Source organism: Dermochelys coriacea, chromosome 2, assembly GCF_009764565.3.
Source record: "Dermochelys coriacea isolate rDerCor1 chromosome 2, rDerCor1.pri.v4, whole genome shotgun sequence".
Taxonomy (NCBI): Eukaryota; Metazoa; Chordata; order Testudines; family Dermochelyidae; genus Dermochelys; species Dermochelys coriacea.
This window is the reverse complement of record NC_050069.1, coordinates 263,987,440-264,006,506: the sequence shown is the minus strand read 5'-3', so window position 1 is coordinate 264,006,506 and position 19,067 is coordinate 263,987,440. Positions and strand designations below refer to the sequence as shown.

General features: G+C 46.2%; 1 protein-coding gene across 1 annotated transcript in view; it reads left to right on the top strand.

Moving 5' to 3' along the window:
- The window catches only part of OBSCN (obscurin, cytoskeletal calmodulin and titin-interacting RhoGEF), a 292,040-nt gene that overhangs the window by 40,882 nt on the left and 232,091 nt on the right, over window positions 1-19,067 (top strand). Inside the window, exons 10-18 of the mRNA XM_043509759.1 lie at window positions 1,862-2,137; window positions 3,329-3,604; window positions 4,266-4,541; window positions 5,081-5,356; window positions 8,613-8,888; window positions 10,084-10,359; window positions 10,899-11,174; window positions 11,741-12,016; window positions 13,078-13,353. Coding sequence (XP_043365694.1) covers window positions 1,862-2,137; window positions 3,329-3,604; window positions 4,266-4,541; window positions 5,081-5,356; window positions 8,613-8,888; window positions 10,084-10,359; window positions 10,899-11,174; window positions 11,741-12,016; window positions 13,078-13,353 — 2,484 coding nt within the window. The remainder of the gene's footprint in view (window positions 1-1,861; window positions 2,138-3,328; window positions 3,605-4,265; window positions 4,542-5,080; window positions 5,357-8,612; window positions 8,889-10,083; window positions 10,360-10,898; window positions 11,175-11,740; window positions 12,017-13,077; window positions 13,354-19,067) is intronic.

The following is a 19,067-nucleotide window of genomic DNA, read 5'->3' as shown; positions in this document are numbered from 1 at the left end:
TTAAAACTGAAAAGACAAAAACTAGCTTCCGCCTGGCAGAGAGGAAGTTGTGCTTAATTGCTTTTTACTTTATATAAAGAAGGTCTCATACCCAGACCCCTGTGCTTGTACCAGGCACAAGGGGACACTAATCCTGACTGATGCCTTTGGGTGTGACTGTAACACTAATAAATAATGTTTTATTAGACACACAAAGGAGCCACAATGTTGGGAGGCCAGGGGCCCTCCTACTTCCGTGCCCACTAGGGGTCTGAGCCAATACGGGGTGCAGCTCCACTGTAAAAAGTGCAATCTTTGCTGCTCCTTCATTGCCCCGGGAGACATTCTGCTTGCCTTAGTCTTCTGTAAGCAGAACACCTTTGGGACCTGCAGCCCCAACATGGTGTATCTTTGCTCCCTGCTAACACTGCTGTGGCTTCAAGTGCACCACAACCCACTGGCCAGTGTGTTATGTGTTCAGAGAAGGTGAGTTTGTTACAGAGCTCAGCTACAAAGGTTTGGCTCTTTAGCTCAAGCTGTAGCAGCTTGTGCCTTTAGCTCGGGGGGTTCCCTAGTTCAGTCCCCAGTGTCAGCCAAGATGGCCGCTGTTGCAATTCAGTGGGTCTCAGACTAGGAAGGAAGCTTTTGGAGAGGAGATTGCAGAGCAGGAGTTGATTTTAAAAAAATGAAAGTATGGTGGGGACTCTGAAAGAAACCCTGCTGGTCTGCCATTGCAGATACAAGGCCACAGAAAACTTCGGAGATGTAGCCAGTGGACAAAATGGCTGCCCTGGTCAAGCCTCAGAATGACTGAGTGCTGTTTGCATGAGAACTCCAGTGTTTTCAGTTCTCTTTCAAACAGGGTGACTTCAGAGCTGCACAGAATAATGCGGCATCTTACCCCTACCCTGTCGTAACTGGAGAGCACTATGCAGTTACTATTGCTGTGTTTTGTATACATGCGACTGTAACATGACATGCAGGTCCATCAGCAGCTCATTGGAAAACTGATCCAACCTTGAAAGGCAGGAGGGATTTACCAGTTCTTTTTCAGTGGTTGGTGCTTTAGCTGCAGAAATCTTTATTTTACTGGATTCTCCAGAAGTGCCGTGACTTTCTAGGTCTTAATTTATCTGGTTACCATTGCACTCACCTTGGTTTTCACAGTTCTTATGTGCCAGGGCTCCACTGGAAGCACAAAACCTTTCCTTTTAAAGGGGCAAATATTCAATGTGACACAGTGGGATAGACTCATAGACTTTAAGATCAAAAGGGATCATCGTGATCATCTTGTCTGACCTCCTGCATGTTGGAAGCCACAGAACCTTGCCCACCCACTCTATAATAGACCCCTAACCTCTGGCTGAGTTACTGACGTCGTCAAAACATGGTTTAAATACTTCAAGCTACAGAGAATCCACCATTTACACTGGTTTAAACCTGCAAGTGACCCATGCCCTACGCTGCAGAAGAAGGTGAAAACCCACCAGGGATGTAGCCATTTGCCATCCTGTTAAGGGAAACAAGAACCGAGCATCTACAACCTTGTGCACTGGACCATATATGGGCACCAAGGAGTTGGTGTAGCACCGCAGAAGATGCTCATGAGGATAAATTCAAATTTGGATCTGAGATCACTTGAGGGGAATCATGAGAGATGGAGTCTGGGGATTTGGGGTGGATTATTGTAAAGGACAGGTGCTGGCAGATCCATAGTTAAGGTTGCACATGGACTTGCACTGATGGTGGCAGGGGTCAGGCAGAGGTGGGAAACATGCGGTGAAAGGTGCCTCGGAGGCAGAGCTGTCAGCTTCTCCCTCTGTGGACTCTGGATGGTATCAGTGAGGAAGTTTAAGCCCTTCTAATTCCTTATTCATGGCAGAGAGAGAGGATGTGTTTGCAAATCAGGAGAAGGTGCAGAAGGAGGTGAAGGCCGCCCTGACAGAGAACGCCACCCTGAGCTGTGAGGTGGCCCAGGCCAAGACTGAAGTGAAGTGGTACAAGGACAGGAAACTGATCACCTCCAGCAAGAAATTCAAAGTGGAGTCTGAGGGCAAATCCCGGCGTTTGGTGGTGGAGCAGGTGGAGAAGAAGGACGCTGGAGAGTACACCTGTGAGGCCGCAGGCCAGAAACTGACCTTCAAGGTTGTTGTCACAGGTGGGAGAGACTGTGTTCTTTCTACTCATGTGCTGATTTACTGCCATTGTTGGTTGAAGCATTCTAGAGTCAGATGAGTTTCCTGCCCTTCTGGCACTTCGGCTCTGAGTCCAGAGAGCTTTTGGAGAAATGTTGGGTTTTACCACAATATTGAGAATACGTTTACAGAGTAGGCAGGTAAAATGTGGAAGGCGCCTGAATCTTCGTAGTCGGTGGGTGTTTTACAGTAGCAGTGTAACATTTCCCAGAGATGGTTGGGATTCTGAATGTCTGTTTGGCATTCATCCGAGCCACCCTGGTTTCTCCCTAAAGCCAGTGTTTCACTCCTAGGGAAATGTCAGGGTTTGATTTACCTGTGCCCTGTCCCTTTAAAGATTGATGGTCTGCCCAGGTGTTCAAAGGGGACAGCTCTGATTGCAGCAGTCAAATTTGGTGTGAAAGGACTGTATGGCAGAAAGCTTTGTGCAAGCTGGGTTTGTTTGTCTTTGGATTCTGTGTTTAATAAGCCCCCAGATTTGAAGCTGTCCCTGGCCTGGGAGTGGAACATTTTGTGAGCCAGACTCAGGGACAGTTTTAAATCTGGATTTTCGTTAAGCTGGGTATCCAGAAACAACACAACTTGCACAAGCCCCATTGCTGCTGAGTCTTTTCAGGGTACACACAAGTCTGCTGCTGCAACCAGAGCTATCACCACCTGAGAATCCATCCGCAGACCTTCCATTCTTAAAGGGACAGGGCACAGGTAAATCAAACCCTGCTACTCCCTTATGAGTAATATGCAATCAAGGACTTTATAGAGTTGACAGCACTACTTAAAGGGGATGTAAATATTCATCCCTTGAGGTTTCAAAGGGGAAGGAAATATTTGGATGGAAGATTAAATAAACTGAAGAGAGCCCTGCACCAATAAATTGAGATCTGGATCTGAGATCACTCTCCAGAGCAATCATGAGTGTCTGAATGTGGGGGTTCAGGTTGGTTTATTATGAAGGGGATGCCATACAAGCTCCACAATAAAGGTTGAAATTGTCCCTGTAGTTACATTGTTCGGGGTCAGGCAAAGTGGGGGAGACCTGAAACTAATACGGCCTCAGGAAGCATTACTTTTTCCCTGCCTTCTCCTTCTTTGTTTCCTGGATGGCATTGCATCAATGAGGGAGTTTAAGCCCTGTAATTTCTTTTCTCCGGCAGAGAGCGAGGATGTGTTTGCAAACAAGGAGAAGGTGCAGAAGGAGGTGAAGGCCGCCCTGACAGAGAGCGCCACCCTGAGCTGTGAGGTGGCCCAGGCCAAGACTGAAGTGAAGTGGTACAAGGATGGGAAACTGATCACCTCCAGCAAAAAACTCAAAGTGGAGTCTGAGGGCAAATCCCGGCGTCTGGTTGTGGTGCAGGTGGAGAAGAAGGATGCTGGAGAGTACACCTGTGAGGCCACAGGCCAGAAACTGATCTTCAAGGTTATCGTCACAGGTGAGAGAATATTTTCTTTCAGCTTAAGGGCTCTGAGTCCAGAGGGCTTTTCAAGAAATGATGGGTTTTGCAAGAATATTGATAAAAATTGACAGAGTAAGCAGGTAAAATGGGGAAGGCACCTGAATCTTCTTAATAGGTGGGTGTTTTGCAGCAGCAGCTTAATGGTTTCCAAACTAGTTTGGGATTTTGAAAGTCTGTAGGGCTTCCATCCGAACCATCCTGGCTTCTCTGTAATGCCTTCATTTACTTCAAAAAAATAACAGTGTTCCTCAGAGGAAAGAAATGTTGGGCATCTCAGCTATCAGAGGGGAGGGGAAGTTTTGCAAGGAACATCTCAGCCCAAATAAGCTACAGGGAGGCTTGAGGTGATATATTCATATTTGGATCTGATATCTCTCCAGAGGAATCATGAGAGGTGGAGTCTGAGGATTTGGGGTGGATTATTAAAAAGGAGAGGTGCTTGCAGGTCCATAGTTTACGGTTGCACGTGTACTTGCACTGATGGTGGCAGGAGTCAAGCAGAGGTGAGGAAACGTGAGGCAAAAGGAGTCTCAAATGCAGAGCTGTCAGCTTCTCCCTGCCTCCGCCTTCTCTCTTCTCTGGATGGCATTGCATCAGTGAAGGAGTTTTAACCCTTGTAATTCCTTTTCCATGATAGAGAGAGAGGATGTGTTTGCAACCAAGGAGAAGGTGCAGAAGGAGGTGAAGGCCGCCCTGACAGAGAGCGCCACCCTGAGCTGTGAGGTGGCCCAGGCCAAGACTGAAGTGAAGTGGTACAAGGACGGGAAACTGATCACCTCCAGCAAGAAATTCAAAGTGGTGTCTGAGGGCAAATCCCGGCGTCTGGTGGTGGAGCAGGTGGAGAAGAAGGATGCTGGAGAGTATATGTGTGAAGCTGCAGGCCAGAAACTGACCTTCAAGATCACTGTCACAGGTAAGAGAATATTTTCTTTCAACAGTTTGCTGTTGTTGCTGGTTTAAGTATTGAAGAATAAAGTGAATATCCTGCACTGATAGTATCTTGGCTCAGACATTCCCTACTGAGTGATACACAATCAATGACTTTTTAAAACCAACAGTGCTTCTTAAAGAAAAAGAAGATAGTCATCCATCCAGTTTTAAAATTGGAAGGAAGGGTTTGTAAGGAAGATGTTGGTGAAAAAACTAAAGGGAGCCCTGTGCTGATAAGTTCAGATCTGGATCTGAGGTCACTCTCCAGAGCAATGATGAGAGTTTCAATGTGGGGGTTTGGTTGGTTTATTATGAAGGAGACGCCCTACAAGCTCCATAGGCAAAGTTGAATTTGTACTTGTAGCTATATCGTTCAGGGTCTGGCAAAGTGCGGGAGACGTGTAGGAAGCAGCCTAAGGAAGCAGAGCTGTCAGCTTCTCCCTGCCTTCTCCTTCTCTGTTCTCTGGGTGGCATCGCATCAGTGAAGGAGTTTTAACCCTTGTAATTCCTTTTCCACGATAGAGAGAGAGGATGTGTTTGCAAACAAGGAGAAGGTGCAGAAGGAGGTCAAGGCTGCCCTGTCAGAGAGCGCCACCCTGAGCTGTGAGGTGGCCCAGTCCAAGACTGAAGTGAAATGGTACAAGGATGGGAAACTGATCACCTCCAGCAAGAAATTCAAAGTGGAGTCTGATGGCAAATCCCGGCGTCTGGTGGTGGAGCAGGTGGAGAAGAAGGATGCTGGAGAGTACACCTGTGAGGCCGCAGGCCAGAAACTGACCTTCAAGGTTCTTGTCACTGGTAGGAGAGAGTATTTTCTTTCAACTTAAGGGCTGATTTGCTGCTGTTGTTGGTTGAAGCATTCTAGAGTAAGATGAGTTTCCTGCCCTGCTGGCACCTTGGCTCTGAGTCCAGAGAGCTTTTGGAGAAATGTTGGGTTTTACCACAATATTGAGAATACGTTTACAGAGTAAGCAGGTAAAATGTGGAAGGCGCCTGAATCTTCGTAGTCGGTGGGTGTTTTACAGCAGCAGTGTAACATTCCCAGAGATTTCAGAGTAGCAGCCGTGTTAGTCTGTATTCGCAAAAAGAAAAGGAGTACTTGTGGCACCTTAGAGACTAACAAATTTATTAGAGCATAAGCTTTCGTGAGCTACAGCTCACTTCATCGGATGCATTTGGTGGAAAAAGCAGAGGAGAGATTTATATACACACACACAGAGAACATGAAACAATGGGTTTATCATACACACTGTAAGGAGAGTGATCACTTAAGATGAGCCATCACCAGCAGCAGGGGGGGGAAGGAGGAAAACCTTTCATGGTGACAAGCAGGTAGGCTAATTCCAGCAGTTAACAAGAATATCAGAGGAACAGTGGGGGGTGGGGTGGGAGGGAGAAATACCATGGGGAAATAGTTTTACTTTGTGTAATGACTCATCCATTCCCAGTCTCTATTCAAGCCTAAGTTAATTGTATCCAGTTTGCAAATTAATTCCAATTCAGCAGTCTCTCGTTGGAGTCTGTTTTTGAAGCTTTTTTGTTGAAGTATAGCCACTCTTAGGTCTGTGATCGAGTGACCAGAGAGATTGAAGTGTTCTCCAACTGGTTTTTGAATGTTATAATTCTTGACGTCTGATTTGTGTCCATTCATTCTTTTACGTAGAGACTGTCCAGTTTGGCCAATGTACATGGCAGAGGGGCATTGCTGGCACATGATGGCATATATCACATTGGTAGATGCACAGGTGAACGAGCCTCTGATGGTGTGGCTGATGTGATTAGGCCCTATGATGGTATCCCCTGAATAGATATGTGGACAGAGTTGGCAACGGGCTTTGTTGCAAGGATAGGTTCCTGGGTTAGTGGTTCTGTTGTGTGGTGTGTGGTTGCTGGTGAGTATTTGCTTCAGATTGGGGGGCTGTCTGTAAGCAAGGACTGGTCTGTCTCCCAAGATCTGAGAGAGCGATGGCTCGTCCTTCAGGATAGGTTGTAGATCCTTGATGATGCGTTGGAGGGGTTTTAGTTGGGGGCTGAAGGTGATGGCTAGTGGCGTTCTGTTGTTTTCTTTGTTGGGCCTGTCCTGTAGTAGGTGACTTCTGGGTACTCTTCTGGCTCTGTCAATCTGTTTCTTCACTTCAGCAGGTGGGTACTGTAGTTGTAGGAATGCATGATAGAGATCTTGTAGGTGTTTGTCTCTGTCTGAGGGGTTGGAGCAAATGCGGTTATATCGTAGCGCTTGGCTGTAGACAATGGATCGAGTGGTATGATCTGGATGAAAGCTAGAGGCATGTAGGTAGGAATAGCGGTCAGTAGGTTTCCGATATAGGGTGGTGTTTATGTGACCATCGCTTATTAGCACCGTAGTGTCCAGGAAGTGGATCTCTTGTGTGGACTGGTCCAGGCTGAGGTTGATGGTGGGATGGAAATTGTTGAAATCATGGTGGAATTCCTCAAGAGCTTCTTTTCCATGGGTCCAGATGATGAAGATGTCATCAATGTAGCGCAAGTAGAGTAGGGGCATTAGGGAACGAGAGCTGAGGAAGCGTTGTTCTAAGTCAGCCATAAAAATGTTGGCATACTGTGGGGCCATGCGGGTACCCATCGCAGTGCCGCTGATTTGAAGGTATACATTGTCACCAAATGTGAAATAGTTATGGGTCAGGACAAAGTCACAAAGTTCTGCCACCAGGTTAGCCGTGACAGTATCGGGGATACTGTTCCTGACGGCTTGTAGTCCATCTTTGTGTGGAATGTTGGTGTAGAGGGCTTCTACATCCATAGTGGCTAGGATGGTGTTTTTAGGAAGATCACCAATGGACTGTAGTTTCCTCAGGAAATCGGTGGTGTCTCGAAGATAGCTGGGAGTGCTGGTAACGAAGGGCCTGAGGAGGGAGTCTACATAGCCAGACAATCCTGCTGTCAGGGTGCCAATGCCTGAGATGATGGGGCGTCCAGGATATTCTGAATGTCTGTTTGGCATTCATCCGAGCCACCCTGGTTTCTCCTTAAAGCCAGTGTTTCACTCCTAGGGAAATGTCAGGGTTTGATTTACCTGTGCCCTGTCCCTTTAAAGATTGATGGTCTGCCCAGGTGTTCAAAGGGGACAGCTCTGATTGCAGCAGTCAAATTTGGTATGAAAGGACTGTGTGGCAGAAAGCCTTGTGCAAGCTGGGTTTGTTTGTCTTTGGATTCTGTGTTTAATAAGCCCTCAGATTTGAAGCTGTCCCTGGCCTGGGAGTGGAACATTTTGTGAGCTAGGCTCAGGGACAATTTTAAATTTGGATTTTCGTTAAGCTGGGTATCCAAAAACAAACACAACTTGCACAAGCACCATTGCTGCTGAGTCCTTTCAGGGTACACACAAGTCTGCTGCTGCAACCAGAGCCATCACCACCTGAGAATCCATCCGCAGACCTTCCATTCTTAAAGGGACAGGGCACAGGTAAATCAAACCCTGCTATTCCCTTATGAATCTTCTTAGTATATGCACAACATGCCTTCTGTGGCACGTGACCAGGATTCATCACCAAATTTAGACCTCTGGTTGGATCATTTGCTTCCCCAGCTTGGGCCAGGTACTGCGAGGGAGTGTGACGTGAATGCTGATCCATGCCCCTCTCCTTATGAGTGATAAACAATCATTCACTTCTAAAAATGAACAGTGGTGCTTAAAAGGAAAGAAGATCAGTGTCCATTCAGGTTTCTAAGGGGAGGGAAAGGTTTGTAAGGAAGATGTTGGTGAAAAAACTAAAGGGAGTCCTGTGCCGATAAATTGAGATCTGGATTGAGGTCACTCTCCAGAGCACTGATGAGAGTTTGAAAGTGGGGTTCGGGTTGTTTATTATGAAGGAGATGCCCTATAGGCTCCATAGGTAAAGTTGAAATTGTACTTGTAGTTTTATTGTTTGGAGTCCTGCAAAGTGGGGGAGATGTGCAGGAAGCAGCCTAAGGAAGCAGAGCTGTCAGGTTCTCCCTGCCTTCTCCTTCTCTGTTCTCTGGGTGGCATTGCGTCAGTGAGGGAGATTAAGTCCTTATAATTCCTTTTCCCAAGCAGAGAGAGAGGATGTGTTTGCAAACAAGGAGAAGGTGCAGAAGGAGGTCAAGGCCGCCCTGACAGAGAGCGCCAGCCTGAGCTGTGAGGTGACCCAGGCCAAGACTGAAGTGAAATGGTACAAGGACGGGAAACTGATCACCTCCAGCAAGAAACTCAAAGTGGAGTCTGAGGGCAAATCCCGGCGTCTCGTGGTGGAGCAGGTGGAGAAGAAGGACACTGGAGAGTACACCTGTGAGGCCGCAGGCCAGAAACTGACCTTCAAAGTTCTTGTCACGGGTAAGAGAGTATTTTCTTTCAATTTAAGGGCTGATTTGCTGCTGTTGCTGGTTTGAATATCGTAGAATAAAGTGCATTTCCTACACTGGTAGCATCTTGGAGAGATTTTAGGTTTTGCCATGATATCAATAAGAAATGAACAGAGGAAGCAGATAAACTGGGGAGGCAGCTGAATCTTTTTAGGCAGTGAGCGTTTCACAGAAGTAGCATAATATTTTCCAAACTAGGTTGGGATTCTGAAGTACTGCTTGGCATTAGTGTTGCCACCTTTGAAAAGCAAAAAAAAAAAAAAAAAAAAGCACCCGCCCATACAGAGGGCAAACTCCCTGTAACCTCAAACACAAGGCGACTTCACAATCCCCCTTCAACAGCAGCTTATAGTATCTATAGTAACACATATAGATAAGATTGATAACATCGTACATCTCCTCACTGTTGCGCGACTCAAACCATCAATCTTACACATGCGCGGTGCACTAGTGTGTTGGTGGGCAGCCAGCTGCTGTGTTTTCAACACCTTTGACCTGTTATCGCTTAAAGGGCGGAACTGGGAACACTGCAGCATCTTTAGCTGGACACAGAAACTTTTAACATTAGATCTCCCATTGTGTTATGATAATAATGCAAATCTTTAGACCCACGTAAAAAAACCCTGGGAAATTAAATTATTTTTCTGGCAACTGGCAAATCCATAAAACAATGGCCTGGCTGGTCAAATATCTGCCAGGTGTTAACCCTACAGGGCATCCATCCATGCCACTCTGGCTTTTCTTTAATGCCTTCATTTACTTTAGAAAGTAATAGCGCTCCTCAGAGGGAAGAAATGTTGGGCATCTCAGCTATCAGAGGGGAGGGAAAGTTTGCAAGGAACATCTCAGCCCAAATAAGCTAAAGGGAGGGTTGAGGTGATACATTCATATTTGGATCTGAGATTGCTCCAGAGGAATCATGAGAGGTGGAGTCTGGGGATTTGGAGTGGATTATTACAAAGGAGAGGTGCTGGCAGGTCCATAGTTAAGGTTGTACGTGGACTTGCACTGATATTGGGAGGGGTCAGGCAGAGGTGGGAGAAGTGAATCAAAAGCTGCCTAAGATGCAGAGCTGTCAGCTTCTCCCTTCTTTCTCTTTCTCTGTTCTCTGGATGGCATCACATCAGCGAGAGAGTATAAACCTTGTAATTCCTTTTCTCCGGCAGAGAGAGAGGATGTGTTTGCAAATCAGGAGAAGGTGCAGAAGGAGGTGAAGGCCACCCTGACAGAGAACGCCACCCTGAGCTGTGAGGTGGCCCAGGCCAAGACTGAAGTGAAGTGGTACAAGGATGGGAAACTGATCACCTCCAGCAAGAAATTCAAAGTGGAGTCTGAGGGGACGTCCCAGCGTCTGGTGGTAGAGCAGGTGGAGAAGAAGGACGCTGGAGAGTACACCTGTGAGGCTGCAGGCCAGAAACTGACCTTCAAGATCACTGTCACAGGTAAGAGAATATTTTCTTTCAACAGTTTGCTGTTGTTGTTGGTTTAAGTATTGTAGAATAAAGTGAATATCCTGCACTGGTGGTATCTTGGCTTAGATATTCCCTAGTGAGTGATACACAATCAATGACTTTTTAAAACCAACAGTGCTTCTTAAAGGAAAGAAGATTGGTGTCCATTCAGGTTTCTAAGGGGAGGGAAAGGTTTGTAAGGAAGATGTTGGTGAAAAAACTAAAGGGAGCCCTGTGCTGATAAGTTCAGATCTGGATCTGAGGTCACCCTCCAGAGCACTGATGAGAGTTTCAGTGTGTGGGTTCGGGCTGGTTTATTATGAAGGAGACACCCTACAGGCTCCATAGTTAAGGTTGAAATTGTACTTGTTGCTATATTGTTTGGAATCAGGCAAAGTGGGGGAGACATGCAGGAAGCAGCCTAAGGAAGCAGAACTGTGAGCTTCTTCCTGCCTTCTCCTTCTCTGTTCTCTGGATGGCATCACATCAGTGACGAAGTTTAAGCTCTTGTAATTCCTTTTCTCTGGCAGAGAGACAGGATGTGTTTGCAAACAAGGAGAAGGTGCAGAAGGTGGTCAAGGCCGCCCTGACAGAGAGCGCCAGCCTGAGCTGTGAGGTGACCCAGGCCAAGACTGAAGTGAAATGGTACAAGGACGGGAAACTGATCACCTCCAGCAAGAAACTCAAAGTGGAGTCTGAGGGCAAATCCCGGCGTCTGGTGGTGGAGCAGGTAGAGGAGAAGGATGCTGGAGAGTACACCTGTGAGACCGCAGGCCAGAAACTGACCTTCAAAGTTCTTGTCACTGGTAGGAGAGAGTATTTTCTTTCAACTTAAGGGCTGATTTGCTTCCATTGTTGATTGAAGCATTCTAAAGTAAGCTGAATTTCCTGCCCTGCTGGCACCTCGGCTCTGAGTCCAGAGAGCTTTTGGAGAGATGTTGGGTCTTGCCACAATGTTAAGAATAAATTCTCGGAGTAAGCAGGTAAAATGGAGAAGGCACCTGAATCTTCTTACTCGGTGTGTGTTTCGAAGCATCAGCGTAAGATTTTCTATACGAGGTTAGGATTTTGAACATCTCATGGCATCCATATGAGCCACCCTGGCTTTTCCTTAATGCCAGTGTAGCACTCTTAAGGGAATGATCCCTCTCTAGAGCAATCATGAGATGTGGAATGTGAGGATTCAGGTTGGCTGATTTAGGAAGGAGATGCCATACAAGGTTGAAATTTCAGGCAAAGTGGGGGAGACATGCAGCTAATACTGTCTCAGGAAGAAGAGCTGTCAGCTTCTCCATGCCTTCTCCTTTAATAGTCTCTGGATGGCATTGTATCAGTGACAGAGTTCACCCTGTAATTCCTTTTCTATCGGCAGAGCCCGAAGAAGTGTTTGCAAACAAGGCGAAGGTGCAGAAGGAGGTGAAAGCCGAACTGACAGAGAGCGCCACCCTGAGCTGTGAGGTGGCCCAGGAAAAGTCTGAAGTGAAATGGTACAAGGATGGGAAACTTATCACCTCCAGCAAGAAATTCAAAGTGGACTGTGAGGGGAGATCCCGGCATCTGGTCGTGAAGCAGCTTGAGAAGAAGGATGCTGGAGAGTACACCTGTGAGGCCGCAAGCCAGAAACTGACCTTTAAAATTATCGTCACAGGTGAGAGAGAGGTGTTTACATTGGTATTCTCTGTTGTGACTGGCCATTTTGATTTTCTCCTTCAAATATTTTGAGTTAATTTGAACAATATGATATTATTATTTCCTGTTTTATTCTGAACAGTTGAACTGAAGACAGATGGGACCCAATCCCTAACTAGTGTAAATGAGCAGTGCTGTCTTGACCTTAGTGTGGCAATGCTGGTTTATACCAGCTGAGGATCAGGTCTATAAGGTGGAATTTCAATGAGTTTGGTGTTATTTTGTGAATGGACATCAGGATATAAACAAGGACAGCATTTGGAGGGGAGGCCCAATTAATAACCATGGGGTGTGAATCAGCTTTCACTTATACTGAGTTTACAGCACTGTAACTCCACTCATTTCAAAGGAGTTACTCTGGATGTGCAGACTTAAGTGAGAGAGAAATCAGACCCTCATTTTATGAAAACATAAAATTCCATGTTCTTGGATTTTGAGATCATCTGACAATACAGACAATTATCTGATTTGGAAGATATAACTGCATACCTAAGTCATAAGTGCAGTTATCACAATGGTGGCTAGGTGCGAGTCTAACAGATCAATGGCATTCAGAAATGCCGATGTGTGAGCAACTGTGCTAGCTGTGTTCTCAAATTAGATGCACAGTTGTTCAAGCCCATTGTATCTGTGTAATGTTGACCACGTCATTCGTTGTGTTGGTGATCAAACCTAAGACCTCTTCAGCTAAACGAGTAAGCCTCTTCTGTTCAGCTAAAAGGCACACCACTAGAGGGAGAAAAAGTGCCACTCTGAGCTGGCTGGGGTTACATATACAAGGCGCTGTATTTCTTCTGGAGCCTTTCATTTCTTCTGGATGATGTAGCATCAGAAACACCTGATTGGTGGAAGGAGAAGTGTTGCATCTGGGGCTTGAATTTAACAAAATGGGGCCCATTTCAAAATTGCATGAAATGTGACGCAGCTCCACTACTGGACTTTACATTGTGTTGGGAATACTTTGTGCAGCTCTAACTGTGCATTAGGTTTTTAAATTGCTTCTCCCCCTCCCCCTTGCAGAGCCTGAAGAGGTGTTTGCAAACAAGGAGAAGGTGCAGAAGGAGGTGAAGGCCACCCTGACAGAGAGTGTCACCCTGAGCTGTGAGGTGACCCAGGCCAAAACTGAAGTGAAATGGTACAAAGATGGGAAACTGATCACCTCCAGCAAGAAATTCAAGGTGGAGTCTGAGGATAAATCCCAGCGTCTGATCATGGGGCAGGTGGAGAAGAAGGACGCTGGAGAGTACACCTGTGAGGCTGTAGGCCAGAAACTGACCTTCAAGGTTATCATCACAGGTGAGAGAGACACTTACTTTTATTTGTTATTTTATTGTCCACTCTTCTGGGAGCATTTCTTTGTGAATGATGAGATGTTAAATAATCAATATATGGTCCTCTAGCACTGTAGTGAAGCGAAGACTCACCGGCACAGCACCTCCTGCTGGTCATCTGGGAATTAGCTCTTTTCCAGCTTACGGAGCACCCTCTGCAGGCCGATGTCTTGCCTGCCGCTGGTGCCGTGTTCCTCCTGGACCCCAGTGCCCTTTACCTCAGGGTTCAGCCCCAGCATTACCCCCACACTCTCAGTCTCCCCTTCCAGGAGAGCCCCCAACCCTCTAAACCCACCTTGCCTCAGTGGCTACTGCCAGTCATCATCTAGCCCCCGCTCCCTGGGGCACACTGTAGTGTAATGGCTACTCATCACTGGCAAGGGGATAGGACCTGCTGCCTTTGCCTATCCTTGGGCTGTCCCTCTGCAGCCCCAGTACCTTCTGGCCTTTACCAAGGCCTGCAGCCTAGCGGTTTACCTGGCTGGTGCACCCCAGCTCCCTTGCCCTATTCCTCAGCCCTGCTCTGCTTCGGTACCTTACTCCCAGGCAGCCAGCCCTTCCCACTGCAGGGCTAGAGTGAGATTCCTCTGCTTCTGGCCCAGAGCCCTCTTATCAGGGCCAGCTGGACTCTGATTGAGCTGCCCACAGCTGTGGTCAGCTACTCACTCAGCTTCCCCCAGCTGTTCTCATGCCTTTTCCACACTGCAGCCCTCTCCAGGGCTGCTTTTATCCCCTGTTCTGTAGGAGTGGGGCAGCTGCCCCACTACAAGCACTCTACTGCAGTGTGCAACTAGGCCTTCTGGGTGTGTGTAACTTCCAGCTCAGTTGTAGTCCCACTGCCTTCAGTGGGATTGCTCCTCTCCATTAAAGTTATGCAGGTGCTGCAGTAGCTTGCTGAATGGTGGTCTTGGTGAAATGCAAAGTCTGAGATTTGGCGTTTAGGTTCAGATGAACCTCCAGGTAGCTCAGAAGCTCCTCTGAATGGAAGAGGATTTATTTGAGTCTCTTTCTGCTATTTAGTCATGTTAAAATCTCACAAAAACAGGCTATCTCACAACCCTTCTGGTGCTTCCTGCTTTTGGCAAGGTCAGCAGTACAGTGAGAATAGGCCATCTATTTGCTATCTGAACCAGAAAGTGAAAAGTTACCTATGGGTTTTTTTTTAAATAACAAAAAGTGGACAGAAAAGGTTGTGTGGTGTTTAAGGCAAAGCTTCTGTTCCTCTTTTATTTATCTGAACTGATTTACCCAGCACTAGATTCTACCACCATAGTTTCCAAACTTGCCAAACGTTTTCTGTGCATTGTAGGGGCTTACTGGATTTTATCCTCACTTCTTGTGTCATATCTTTATTCTAGCTGTAAGTGACTGGAATTGTCCTGGGAGTAAGTCTGGGCCAAATCTGGGTCATTATATTGTGTTTATGGCATCCCACTCTTCTGCCATGAAAATGATGGTAATGATTGTAACGTCGTTTCAGCCTTCTGACTTGGCTGCAGGGTTAAGTAGGAGGTGCAGGTGGAGAGTGTGAAATCACAGATCACTTTTTTATTTTAGACAAGGCAATCTTTAGTGATTAGTGAAGGTGGGAGAGGAAAATTATGACAGATTATAAATACGAGACTGAGAGGCAGAAATTGGCCAAGAATCATATTACACTCTTTGAAACAAGAGCTCATATTAGCTTCCTGTGGTGGATCATAGTTTTTGTTTTTTGGGTTTTTTTTGTTTTAAAGCCAGGAGCTAATTGCCATTTCCTACTGGGGCAGTGCACACAACAATGCAATACTTCCAGCAAGAGGCATTGATTGTTTGCATCTATGTATACAAGAGAGCTCCATAGCTTTAGCACAAAGGTTTTTCTCAAGATAATGGATGATGAAGTGCTTCTGGCTGAAATACCAGAGCTTTGCATGAGTACATACTGTAACCTTGGATGAAAGCCTAAGGATTTTCCTCTAGTCAAGGCTTCTGGCATAAGGCTGAGACATGATAGGTTTGTTTGTGTAAATGGGTCTGTTGGTTACGTGCTAGGCTCCACTCTACTCCGCTGCTCGCTTCCTGCATGACTGTGGGCAAGTTACTTAACCTGTATGTAACTGCCTTTAATCCAGCTGGAAATGGGCATGTTGATACTTTCCTACATCCCAGGGTCATTGTGAGAATTAATTGGTGTGTGCAAAGGGCTCTGAAATCCTCACATGAAGGGTGCCGTTTACCTACAAAGGTTCCTCTACATGTTCTATGCATGTTGCTAGGAAGGATGGTCCAGGAGCTACGACAGTAGCCTGGGACTCGGGCAAACCAGGTTCGGATCTGCCATGTGAGGCTAAACACCATAAAAGATGGTGAGGTGCTCAGACGCTGTAGTAGTGGGGGCCAGATAAGCAGCTTAGATACATTATTAACATGTCTTACAAGGACAGATTAGTTGAGCCTCTGCACACCTCTGTGAGACAGGTGGTATTATCCATATTTTACAAATGGGGAAACTGAAGCCCCGGGAGAATAAAGACGTGCTTCTGCTCCCATTGAAATCAATGGGAGATTTGCCAAATACTTCAATGGCAACAGGTTTGGCATCCTAAGTAACTTGCCCAAGGTCACAAGGAAATCTGTGGTAGAGTCAAGAATGGAAACCAGGTCTTCTGACTCCTCCTCCTGTGCCTTAAGCCTAAAACCGTCGTTCCTCCACATCTCTTGGTATTAATTTGTGGTGAAATTCAAGTGAATTCACCAAAGAGAATTTGGGTGAGCAAGTGCCATGCCGCTCAGGTAAATCCAAACAACTGAGGTTTGCAACTGGGAAGAACTCCATCACTTAAAATTAAGTTCCATACATCTGGGGCAGGGAACTGTCTCTTTGTTCTTTGCTTGTACAGCTCCTAGCACGGTTGCGTGTTGGTCTAGGACTGGGACTCCTAGGCTCTACCACAAGGGTGCCCAACCTGCAGGCCATACATGGCCCACCAGAGCCTTTCATAAGGGCCCACAGCCTGCTTCGACACCATATACTACTGGCTGATTCATTAGCATTGTGTTGCCATGTTTACATCATTTTAGTTTACACAAGTGTGTAAATAGACAATATTGTACATAGAAACAGCCTATCTAAATACATACGAAACAAGCTGAACTTAAAATATAAATCAGTACAGGTGCCTTTAAATCATATGAAAATATTTAGAATCTGTTTGGCCCACACAAGGTTGTGCTTAGATTTTATGTGGCCCTCCTGTGTAACAAGGTTGGGCACCACTGCTCTACGATAACACAAATAATAATAATCTGGAATGACATGAATTGTACATATTAGCGGCTATGCTGGGTTTGTATTAGTATATAAAATCCTCTCCCCAGATTCAGAAGACAGGATCCAGTGTGGACGGATTGGTTCAGAGGAATACAGTTGGTCTTCCCTCATGGTTTTTGCAGAGAAATGAGCATACTCATAGGTGTGACACAAAGAGTCTTGTGGATCTTCTTTCTTGTAGAGGGTCCAGAACACGTCAGCCATCCTTTACCCACACTGGAAAATTACTCTGTGCCTAACCTTTCAGGCCAAATGCTTTTCGAAAACGCAATGAACTTAGAGGGCTCTAATTCCAAGGAGAAGCAGTTGTCATTTTGATTTACAGCTGCTGTAGAAAGCTCTGCATGCATCACATATGACAAGATTATATTCCATCCATTCTAGGGGCTATGGAAAGAACCATCTAAATAATTGACAGGCCTTGCCTCACAATGGTGAACAGCACTGGATATCACCATGGCCCGAGCTCTGCGGAACTAGGTGGTTTCACATAACAGGCATTTGTGTGAATATTTCTCATGGTTTCAGTCTGGATGGATCTGCCTCATCCCTTCTCCACCTGTGTTTTGCCTTAAGCTTTGGGTTTGAAACAACTCAATATCTAAAAGTGCAGCTTGCTTAAATCCACCATATTTCGCCTGATTTCCCACTGAAAACATAAAACAATGTGCATTTGGGTGCCAAGCTACAAAGCAGCCCAGGCTTGACCAAAACTGTGTCCAGCTTTGCTGAAAAGTTTTGTAAATCTCAGCGAACCTTTTGGATGAATCTGGACTGAATTTCAAGGTTATCACAAAACCTGAAGTTTGAGTTCTGGTCCAAGGCCTATTAAAGTCCATAGAAAGAATCCCATTAACTTCAATGGACTTTGGATCAGGTTCAGGCATGTGGGGTTTGAGGTTTCCTTGTGATCGTTTTACAGAGCTATGATGGCAGGCCTATTGCAATTGCCAGACTGGATCAGATCAATGCTCCATTTAGTCCAGTCAGGCATTGGCACCCTGACAGCAGGATTGTCTGGCTATGTAGACTCCCTCCTCAGGCCCTACGTTACCAGCACTCCCAGCTATCTTCGAGACACCACTGACTTCCTGAGGAAACTACAGTCCATTGCTGATCTTCCTAAAAACACCATCCTGGCCACTATGGATGTAGAAGCCCTCTACACCAACATTCCACACAAAGATGGACTACAAGCCGTCAGGAACAGTATCCCCGATACTGTCACGGCTAACCTGGTGGCTGAAATTTGTGACTTTGTCCTGACCCATAACTATTTCACATTTGGTGACAATGTATACCTTCAAATCAGCGGCACTGCGATGGGTACTCGCATGGCCCCACAGTATGCCAACATTTTTATGGCTGACTTAGAACAACGCTTCCTCAGCTCTCGTCCCCTAATGCCCCTACTCTACTTGCGCTACATTGATGACATCTTCATAGAATCATAGAATCATAGAATATCAGGGTTGGAAGGGACCCCAGAAGGTCATCTAGTCCAACCCCCTGCTCAAAGCAGGACCAAGTCCCAGTTAAATCATCCTAGCCAGGGCTTTGTCAAGCCTGACCTTGAAAACCTCTAAGGAAGGAGATTCTACCACCTCCCTAGGTAACGCATTCCAGTGTTTCACCACCCTCTTAGTGAAAAAGTTTTTCCTAATATCCAATCTAAACCTCCCCCATTGCAACTTGAGACCATTACTCCTCGTTCTGTCATGTGCTACCATTGAGAACAGTCTAGAGCCATCCTCTTTGAAACCCCCTTTCAGGTAGTTGAAAGCAGCTATCAAATCCCCCCTCATTCTTCTCTTCTGCAGACTAAACAATCCCAGCTCCCTCAGCCTCTCCTCGTAAGTCATGTGCTCTAGACCCCTAATCATTTTTGTTGCCCATTTTTGTTGTTCATCATCTGGACCCATGGAAAAGAAGCTCTTGAGGAATTCCACCATGATTTCAACAATTTCCATCCCACCGTCAACCTCAGCCTGGACCAGTCCACACAAGAGATCCACTTCCTGGACACTACGGTGCTAATAAGTGATGGTCACATAAACACCACCCTATATCGGAAACCTACTGACCGCTATTCCTACCTACATGCCTCTAGCTTTCATCCAGATCATACCACTCGATCCATTGTCTACAGCCAAGCGCTACGATATAACCGCATTTACGATATAACCGCATTTGCTCCAACCCCTCAGACAGAGACAAACACCTACAAGATCTCTATCATGCATTCCTACAACTACAATACCCACCTGCTGAAGTGAAGAAACAGATTGACAGAGCCAGAAGAGTACCCAGAAGTCACCTACTACAGGACAGGCCCAACAAAGAAAACAACAGAACGCCACTAGCCA